The sequence below is a fragment of the Mesitornis unicolor genome, unplaced genomic scaffold (assembly GCF_000695765.1).
Source record: "Mesitornis unicolor isolate BGI_N332 unplaced genomic scaffold, ASM69576v1 scaffold36862, whole genome shotgun sequence".
Classification (NCBI taxonomy): Eukaryota; Metazoa; Chordata; class Aves; order Mesitornithiformes; family Mesitornithidae; genus Mesitornis; species Mesitornis unicolor.
Genome location: NW_010171870.1, coordinates 1 through 11071, shown reverse-complemented (window position 1 = coordinate 11071; position 11071 = coordinate 1). Strand labels below are relative to the sequence as shown.

At 38.7% G+C, this 11071-nt stretch overlaps 1 protein-coding gene across 1 annotated transcript; it reads right to left on the bottom strand.

The window, feature by feature from the left end:
* Nucleotides 1-2282: 2282 nt before the first annotated feature.
* TXNL4A (thioredoxin-like 4A) lies at nucleotides 2283-11018 on the bottom strand. The gene is made up of 3 exons (XM_010180184.1): nucleotides 10808-11018; nucleotides 3267-3370; nucleotides 2283-2572 (listed from the first exon to the last, which is right to left on the bottom strand). Exons 1-3 carry the CDS (start codon nucleotides 10958-10960, stop codon nucleotides 2401-2403), a joined length of 429 nt encoding a protein of 142 aa, XP_010178486.1. The 5' UTR covers nucleotides 10961-11018; the 3' UTR covers nucleotides 2283-2400.
* Between the last annotated feature and the right edge of the window lie 53 nt (nucleotides 11019-11071).

Sequence of the window (11071 nt, the reverse complement as noted above, 5' to 3'; positions counted from 1 at the left end):
TATACCTTATTTGATGTTCCTACAAAGGTACCTTTGCAAAACTCCATAGATCAAATGAATATAAACTGTTCTGCACTAGAAGAAATGGCAGTGTTTGCACAGATTACAGGTATTCAGTTGGTACTCTTTTGACAAGCCCACCCAGAGCTACACACACCTGTGCAGATAACATCATCCAGGTATGCATATTGTGGCAATTTCAGTTCTTTAAAGACTTTGAAATAGATAAGGAATTCTAGTTACCAAACATGACCTGAACACAAGAGTCGAAGAAAACAGGACACCTGCAGTAACTTTAAGGTTCTTGTAGACCAAAACACTGGCACTTTTGGCAGGAAATATTTTGTTTGACACTTAATGGGAATTCCTTAAATACAGAAATTGAAGCATTATCAGGGAAATAGAATACCTCAGCTACTGAAGGATAAGTATGCTTTTTAAACTTTGGCAGGTGTTAATACTTGGCATCTATTAGAGAGTCTTCATTAATATCAAGACATCATTCTAATCAATGCTTTAATCAGTGTGGATTTGCAAGCAATGTCAAACTGAGGGGAGGTTGATGTACTAGGGGACAGCTGGAGATGGGCCAACAGGAACCCTGTGAAGTTCAAAGGCAAGTGCCAAGCTTCCAGGACAGGGCAAGTCTGTGCTGCAGAGCAGCTGTGAGGGGCTGCTGGCACACAGCTTTGCAGGAGAGGAGTGGTGGCCAAGTTGAACACAAGTCAGCAGGGTGTCCTGGCCACAAAGACTGCAGCCACATACTGGTCAGTACTGGCACAAGTAGAGTTAGAGTCATTCATCTCCAACTCCTGTGAGACCACACTCAGAATGCTGTGTCATTTTGGGGCTCCCCAGTTCAAGAAATATATTGTTACAAGGGAATTAAACAGAGCCACCAAGGCAGGGTGGAGTACAAAGCGTATGAGCGTTTGAGAAAATTCTGTTAGTTCAGCATTAAGCCAAGACTTATGCTTTCCCCCGTGGGAAACAGTCAGACTCTCATGGGAGGTGTTTTACATGAGAGTCGATAGACACAAGCTGAAACACAGGAAATTCCACCGAGGTGGAAGTTTTTTCAACTCTGAGGGTGCTCAAGCAGAACATGCTTTCCAGAAATGCTGAGGAATCTCCACCCTTAGAGATACTCAAAACTGGACAGTCCTGGGCAACCTGATCAAATGAGACCTAATTTGGGAGGCTGGACTAGACCTCCAGTAGTATCTTCCAAATGATTCCATAATTAATAACCACTGTAAATCAAATTAATTTAATTTTACTTCCTTGACTCATTCTAAATCCTCTAAAACACACACATGGTAAAAAAGCATATTCCACTTTGCCTTGTGACAAACTGAACCAGAAGTATCAGTATCTCCTTTCTGCATAGTCTGGCTTGTTTTCTCCTCTTAATCCTGTAAATATGCAGGTATCAGTTTAAAAACAAAAACACACCACCCCCTACCACTGGGTCCATTACTGCAAAACAAAAGTTGTCAGAAATGCAAGTAGAAACTTCAAAAGCTGTGCTCTAATGGAATCCAATCCAAGTCTCATGAGTATATATTTTGCTGTACTATTAGACAAATTGGAGGTCAAATGAGAGAAAGCACTTTCTTGAACTGTTGACTATGCAGCCAGCTTCAGTACTAAAATTACCCTTTGGCACTGCAGAATCTACCAAGTACTTCAAACTGACTGCTGTATGCATAATCACCATGAAAATGAAGTCCATCACCAAAGGTGATGGGGGGCAGGGTGCACAAAATCATGGCACATGTTTTCTCGTGAGTTTTGCTAAATATTACTTCTTGGAGTTGTGCTAAATATTAATAAATGCATCTCAGTGTTTTATTCCTATTTTTAGAGCACACAGAAGACCATGATACTATGCAAGGAAATCCTGACAAAAGGGATAAGCATTCAACATTGACTTTGTATTCTATTACACTTGTTTACACTCTCAAATTTAATTAGCTAAAGAAAACTAAGGTGAAGTGGAACTCACTTTATTCTTTTAAAAAAAGCTATAGTTTTCTCAGATATTTGTGTAACAAAATCAAACAGACAGTTGAAATGTTTTTCTGCAAACAGGCTTTTTGTGTACAAAAATACATCATACCAAAAGGACAACAGAGAGTAAAGTCTCTAAAAACTAAAACTCAAAAAACCCTGAAAATTCAGCTACAGCATTACTGCAGTCAGACAGTTCCAAGCTTCAAGTCTTCTACTTTTCCAAATGGAATTAAAACCCTTTAAATAATTCAAAATATGTTCAAAGCTGAAGGATCTGTAGATTTTTTTTCTTTTAATATATATATATATATGTACACACATACACAGGAATAAATTTAAGTGGATGGGATGTAGGGTTAAAAAAGAGGCAGCCTCAAAGAAATGTCAGTATCTGTATTTAGTAGAATAATCTTTTGGCGATACCACCAAACCTCGACCTTTGCGGGCTCCTCTATAAACAGTTTCTATAATGTCAATCATCTCTTGCTTATCTTCCATTGCCCAGTTGATCTTGTTGTTATTACCTGTACCTAAATCAATCATGATGTGTTTGTTCCTTTAAAGGGAAAGAAAAAAAAACCAGACACGTTAATATGGCATTATAATTCAAAAATAAACTTTATATCCCCCATAAGAATGCACTGTAGGTTCAAATGAAGCCCTTGTGACAAACAGGCTTGCAAAATAACCCTCACATAGAGTATCCATTCCTGTCACTCAAGTTGACATTTTACTGCTTATTTCTACAGCTAGAATAAAGACTGCAAACATTCCCCCAAGATTGCGACTCAGTGCAATTATCCTTCAGCATATTCCTTATTGTTTATATTCCTTTCCCACTACTATCTAACACCAGAGAGACTTCTACGCTTGTCAGTAGCACATTTTATCTCATCAATGCAGATGCCTTAACTCCAAAAACACTTTGGGTAGATCTTTAAAGCAAGTTTGACAAGCTTGACTGCCATATTACTGCAGTATTCTATACAAGGAGTTTCAGACTTAAAACTGAAAACAATGGATAATAAAACCTGTTTTCACTATCACTAAGTTGTACTCTGTTATCAAAACACTTATACCAGGCTAACTGGAAAACAAGTTATTTTCCTGTTTAATCAATTTGCTCTTTTGTAGAGTAATGAAAAATATAAGCATCAGTATGCTAATACACATTTGGAAATTATCTACTGAAACACTGTATTTGACACACCAAAAATTTAACTGAGTAACATTCTAGAACCATCGTGTACCTGAAGAAAAACATGACGGTACAGGGATCGTACAACTCGTACATCTTGTTGAAGTCTGGTACTTCAGTGATATCCACAAGATAAATAACAGCGAAGTTTTTTACCTAAACAGAAGAAAACAGGAAATATAAAAGCAATATCTATTACCAAGACTTGGATTATTTGTATTGCTGGTTAAAATACATAAGCTTTCAGTACTGCAACATTCACTTTCCAAGATATTAAGTCATAAAAATCACAGTAAACAGTCTTGCCATTATTTTTAACCACAACGTCCAATTAACATGGAAAATATTTTTAAATAAAGCCAAGATGCTCATTTCACACCCAGTATCAGCTGGAAAGATGCTATGCTGAATCAACAGCCAGAGAAACAAATGCCCTTTATATAGAGCTGAGACCTCACAGTGACATGCACAGCTCTGAATCAGCAGAGTGACTGCTTTGTGCAAGCCGAGCTGACACATTTTGCCTCTGTCATCATCTGCTTATAGACTTCAGAAATTTAATGATGTAAAATGCCCTGGTGCCTGCCTCCAAGCATTTTTTTTCCCATCTAAACAATCTAATTTGTTTAACAAGTCTCATTAAATGAAAATAAAACTGGTAATTTAATAATAAAAACTGATAGCTTTTTTTTGGAGAGGTGTAAAACTACAACAGGAGCTTAAGAATTAAATGGATAATAAAAAGAGATCTTGATGAGAAGCTATTCTCTGCAAAATTCTGGTAAAACAGGCTTTCATTTTGCAGAGCTACTGGGTTAAATGCACAAGAATTCCTCCCCTTTAATGTCAGTTAATGCCTTCATTCGTGAAAGAAAACAAGGTCACGTTTTTGTTTCCTAGATGTAGCATACTTGGCCTTAAGTGGAATTAGGGGAAGTTTTAGTTTCTAAACTTAGCTCATACATGTACAGTAGAAACTAACACACACACACACGCATTAAAATAGAACTCAGGAGGCATCTAAATTACACAAACCTTTAACTGTAAGGAATATTATCAAATACTCCTGCATTATATCATGAACGCACTACCTCGCCCCCCCCATCTTTACGTACAATCAAATACAATTTTGGTCCTTCCCATCTGATTATGCAGAATTGCCAGTCTAAGGTTAACACACATGGTCTACCATTTATGACAAACTCACTGTTTGTCATAGTACTTCCCACTTGTTAATTTTGCTAAAAATGCCTGGAAATGCTATGATGAGTATAATTTCTGCTTAATGTAGAGATGTTTTATTTTAGTCCACAAAACAGGATTAGACTGTACCAGGAAAAATATTATATATAGTGTACCCTGTACATAAACATGCTAGAAGGCACTTTAATTGAGAAAGTATAGAGATGTTTGTTTAAAAAAAAAAGCACACAGTAAAGTTTGATGGACTTCTGGTTCAAAATAGCTTCTAAATTATAAAAAACAGTCACAATTCAAAGATGTAAATAAGCATTACTAGCAAAGAAAATAAAATATCTACTGGAGTGAAACGACACTTAAATAGTTTTTACTGTGCTTTCATGGAGCCAGTTATAATTCTAGACTCTGTTAATAATCTAATTAAAACATCCCATTTAAGCCAGGTTCCAAAACAGGCAAAGAGGTAAAGCCTTGAAAACCCAAGGTAGTGGTAATATCAAACTCTGCTGGGGTCCATGCGAGGAACAGACTACAGCACACCAATGTGATGCTCTGATAGCCACTTTAATGCACAAAGCTTGAGATTCTTACACACTTTAAGCTTCTGCGCACGCATCTATCTGACTCCTAATCGGCTGCGTGCATCTTGCACGCGCTGTCCACGCTGGCGAAGCGACCATATGATTGGTTAAAGTTACATTTGTTCAACTCCATCTCCATTCTGTTTTGCTGTGCTCAGTTCTTTCTTCGACTTCTTGCCTCACTGCCAAGTTTCTCTTTTCAAGCGCTCAAGGTTGCTTCCATATCACAGCTGCATGCCTCCCGTCACGTACCCTCACTCTGATCTTGACTACCCTTTCTGTTCTTTGTCCTACTTTGGCCAACTGAGGCAGTTACAGTGTTTCTACAGCCCAGGCCTCTACAAAACTCCAACACTCTCTGAAGTGATCGTTCATGCCCGTTTCAATTTTATACGAAAGATTTCTAAGAAACTTAATGGGATGTGCAGAGACAACAGTTTAGATGAGAAGTGACTGAAGTTACTCCCCAGTTAATTAATCTGAGGAGGAAAAAGACAGCTATGGGGTTTTTGTTTTGTCTTGCTGGGTTTTACTTAGTGGTTGTTTTTTTTTAAAAAACCAACAACCACCAACCAACCAAACCACAACACCAAAAACTGAAGAGCCATTTTCATTTCCTGCTATCATTTCTTCTTGCACCCTGCTGGCATATTTAGTATCAGCAGCACAGCTTAATCACGTGGGAAGATTTCTACAATACATTTGGCAATTCCGACAACCTAACATAATCTTTGAACCATTATTTAATTTGGAGATTAGAAAAGATTTTAAAATTAAACCAAGCATTAATACAACATTCTTACGACCTGCTTTATTCACTAAAAGATTAGGCCAAGGAGAGCATATATCACACCAGAAGACCACTACAAAAGCACTGCTAAACCAAAATTTTACTTCCAAGAACTGCGTACTCCACATAGTACTGCAACAACAAAACTTTTAGTTTTAGATTATATATGTTTAATTTAGTTGAGCTGTTGCAGAACCAGAAATGCTTGTGACTAGTAATGAACACCAACAGCCTAAGATTTTAGAAAAGTGAAGCAGGCTATTCAAGTCTTAAGTAATTTATTACATAAATCTTACTCAAAAGGACTGGATCATTCAAATCACCTTTGCACAGCATATATGCAAGTTATCACCATAATCCAAGTATCTCAGACATTAACTGAATTTTCCTTCTCTCCTCCTTACTTTTCTAGAAGTGAAACTGATGGCAGTTGCCTGCTCAAAAGCTTACTGTATGAAGCCTAAAGCAGACCTCAAAGCTAGATATGGACTCTCAAATTTGAATTCAGAACTTGAAAAGTCGCTCTGCTCTCTTATTTTCCCCTTGCTTCCTTAATTTCACATCTGACAGGATTACTGCTCCAAAAACACTCAGCTTGCGAGTGCACTGAGCAAGAATGTGTTTTGTTGAGTCTGGACACTGGCTGCCAAGGTTGCCCATGACACTGGTCTTGCCCTGCAACACTCCAGTATATGCAGCAGTGGGACGTTGGGATCCAGGCCTAAGAAGAAACTCAATAAAAATATGGATAAGAGGCTAAATATGGGAAGGGTGATGCAGCAGCACTGCAGTGGCTGTATCATCTACCATTCAGTGGCCATGCCAGACTGGGTAGGCTTGTCATCAAGAAGCATTTTATTTCAACACAAGACAAGCCCTGCAGAACTGCCCAAATGTCTCTCTGCACAGTATTGACCGTTTTTACAGCCTGAAGAAGCGCTTACTGTCTCAGACAAAATACTGAAGCCAAGATACAGCAGTAGAGAGTCAGCTTCACAGCAACACAGAGTAGCACCCGCACCGGCTTCACACACAGCCAGCTCCAATTCACATGGCTTTAGCTTATGCTTCTTGCTTATGCTTGAATATTTCTGGATTCAGGCCTGTACAGATGCTGGAGTTCACCTACGCTGGAGCTAGCAAGCTTGTGGAGACAAACCAGCTTAACCTCTCCTCACCCACTAGGACATGAATCCATCCCCCAGAGAGAGCTGTCAGTTCAAAAACTGCTCTCCTGTACAGAACAAGCTTTGCTGTCATTTCAAGGCAGTGGTCACTACGAAGTTTTCTTTCCAATTTTGGGTTATAACTGGGGATACAGTATGGAGATCTCAGAACAAGAATTAAACACAACTCTGAGCAAGCAAACCACACTAAATAAAAGCAGTTGTGGTTGCAACAATTGAGGCTACACTGACACTGTTGATGTAAACCAAAATCTTACTGTCCAGACAACATGCATAATACCTTGTGGTATTTTAGAAGTTGAAAACATAATAATGCAAGTTTATTCTGAAAGTACTTAACCTCATAACACACTGAAATATGGAAATTAGTTGCAGGTAAGCCAGATGCTTTCTGAAAAAAAAAATTAACAAAACCAACCAACCAACCAACAAATCTCTACCTCGTTTTGGACATCTCCAAACTGTTCAACACCTGAATATAAAAACATTCTCAGAAAAAAAACAAAACAAAACAAAACAAAAAACCAAACCAAACCAAAACAAAAACACAAGACAGATACTAACTTCTGAATGTATTTATTTCTGACACTCTGACTTCCTTACCCACCTTTCAATTCAGTACCTTCTCTGCCTTACCAGGCCATTGTAGCTGCTGCCCATGGGAACAGGATGGAGCAGAGACTAAAGGTCAAACAGCAGCATGGATTAAAAATTTTATCAGACTTACTTTCATGGGTTGGGATTCAATTTTGGTCGATACCACACCCCCCCCCCTAATTACTGTAGCTCCAGATTGATCTACTTTACTTAACGTGCATATATAAAACCAAAAGTACATCATTGCCCAGCCACAGCTACAGGCTATTTAAACAATTCACACAACTGTATCTGCTTGGGTGCACTACTATTAAATCTATAAATGGAATGGCTCAAGACGATAAAGCAGAGGAATCTATAGGACCCTTAACATCAGATATAGATTCTGTATCCTATCTTCGCCAAGGCCACACGCTTGGCTGGTAAATAGGAAACAGATGTAGGAAAAGTCATATATCAGAAGAAATAAATCTTATTTGTCCCCCAGAGTTCTCCTTCTTGACTTTCATCAAGAATAATGTCATTCCAAAAAAAATTCATGCATTCCTAACACTAGATTGCTACAGCAATATGATGAATTAATAGGAAGAATGTGAAGTGAACAACTGTGACGTTTCTTTAAGTTTTTGTCAGGGGTAAGTAACACTCCTCTTTTTTTTTTTTTAACATTTCAGGTCCCTTTAAGAAAGAAATCCCACAGTCATACATTGCCTTATGGCACAAAGTGCATACAGCAAGTACCTAAGAAAATCTGAGACAACATCTAGATTCCATCTTCTCATCTTCCTAGCCAGTTTCTAGACAGTGTTTATGTTTAGATGGACCAGGAAATCACAGGAAAGAAATACAGTCACTGAGATGAGCTTTTTCAACAAATCATTCAAGTTGAAGGCAGCTAGCAAACACAGTGGGTACAAACTTGAAAGTCTGTACTGACCATATTTATCGGAATATTTTTTTTCTTCCTCATTATGCCGTAAGTTTGGGTGATAAATTTCTACAGAGCAGAGGAAGACATTATACTGCTAAAAGCAATGCTTACAGCTAATCATTTTGAAAACTATAGACAACAGTAAATGGATTAGCTTTGCTCAATGTTAATTACAAACACCAGTAACTATAAAACCAATATGTTTTTTATGGCTCCCTTTTCCCCCCTGCTGCCTCTTCTTTTTCTCACTTTTCACGCAACCTTGACAGAAGGCAGAGGCACAACTGATGCTGGAGCAAAAGCCACAGCTATTCATGCTTGTGCTTACACTTAAATAAATGCAAAACATTTGAACAATCCTCCCTAAACCCACACTGACCCAATACAACCTACTGGTTAAAGTGACTTTTTTCACAAGAGGTTGTCTGATTTACTGTATACGGTCTCAGATAAATCACAGTTTTAAAATATTTCTTTAAAAAGGGACATTAAAGTAATTTGCAGCCAAAACCCTGTATTTCAGAGGACGGGGTTTTATAACTGTGAGCCTCCTTTAAAAAAAAAAAAAAAGAAAAAAGAAGTCTTTTTAAAAAAGGTGTTCCAGAGGAATTTTGTGAAACTCAATTCTTAGATGTTTGGTTGAAACCCTGACAAAGCAAAAGTCTAACATCTTACAATTCCCGTTTGTTTTGAAACTCAGTGAAACCTTGCTTCTTTTTCATGTAACAGTCAGCTGTAAGTGGAGTACATGTCAGTGAAAATAATCTGCTTTGTGTTTTCACATAACATTCTAGTTTCTTTCCTCCTAAAAGGATTCAATCCTGTTTTCCTATTACAAAGTACAGATAAATATCACTGCTACCCAAAAATAAGCTGCAGACTAAAAGAATATCGCACCATGGTAACAAATGTAAAATATAGCTACATTTTCTTCAAATGTAGCATGCAATTACAGCATGTTAACATTCTGTATTATTCTCTATGATAAACACCTGTACAATTGGAACTTTTACTCACTCTTTAAAACAGCAGAGATCCAAACATGGCTTGTAAGCAAGAGGATGAGGAAGGATCTCCCCCTTTAATTTGCCATTTCTGCAGAGGGAGATTTTTAAATAAGAAGTTACATTGTTCTTTCTTCCCCCAGTCACCCCTACCTGCCAATATGGCTGGTAAACTGCCAAACATCCCTTTTTTTTTCCCCCCCCAGCCCCCCCCCCCCTGCCAATATGGCTGCTAAACTGCCAAGCATCCTGCCAAAAGTCAATACTAACAGTATCTGAGCACAAGACACTCCCACCATCTTAAACACAAAACTACTAAATTAAGCCATGTCACAACTCCTTACTGCATTCTCTTATGTCTTAAAATTTGGTTACAGGTATGGCTCTTTCATTGCAGGGATTTCCAAGACAGAAATTCATTTTTCAAAAAATAACATTAAAAGAGAAAGGAGCACATCACAAAAAGAACTCTATATCAAGTTATGCAGTATGCACACAATTTTACATGAAGATAGCTGACTCCTTTTCCTACCCAAGTTACCCTTTTTGGTTCAGATTTTTTTTGCTTCATTTTCTGTGTGTTCAGTTAAAGAAGAGCTGTCAGTTTTCTACACCTATCACTATGCAAAGCCTTTACCAAACATGTGGAAAGGTAAATTATAGCTGACTGTGTATGTTAACAGTCTAATTTTTCTTCAATATCTGTCTGTCTTAAGTGAGTGACCAGCTGTCAGCAGGCATTCAGTTTCCAGCTGAACATGGCTTCAGACTTTGGCTCCTAAAATTTAATTTAGCCCACACAACTCAATGGAATGCCATCCGCCTCCACAAATAACATCACTGACAGGGTAACCAACACCATCCTGTACAATTTAGGATCTTCCCATTTTTAGGAATCAAAATCAAAGTAACTTTTCAAGTTATTCAAATGGAAATCTGAAGCTACTACACATTCTCATTGTAAAGTGACAGTGCTGTATTGCCTAGAGCCACAGTGGACCCTGCTACCCAGCATCTGTTTCTGCTCAAATGCTGATGTTCATTAAGTGATGGATTATTAACAGACAGCAATTTTTATTTCAAAACTTCACTACTCTTTCCAATCCATTAAATACCACAAACATCAGGGTAGGCGATGACTTTAGGAGGCACTCATGAAAGCAAACCAAACAGCTTTCTTGTTTGCCTTCTAAAGCTGGAATACTCTTCAGATACCGAGCTATAACCGGCCTCAGGCTTCGCATGAGCCATTTGAAACTCTGAGCACAGAAGGGAACAGTCTCACGCTACAACTCCAGTTTACCTTCTCAGCAATGCTGTACAAGACTTCATCCATTTTCATGCAGGTCGGGTCCCAGTCGTGCCCAAAGCGGATGACCACGACCCGGTCCTCTTCCGAGAGGATGGCCTGGTCCCCCTGCCAGCCGTTGTGCAAGTGCGGCAGCATATACGACATCCTGAAGGGCGGGTGGTGGGCCTGCGGGACGACAGCAAAACCCCCCGGAGCTGACAGGGCCGGCCTGCCTCCGCACAGCGCCGCCAAACCCCCACGGCTGCGCCCTCACCC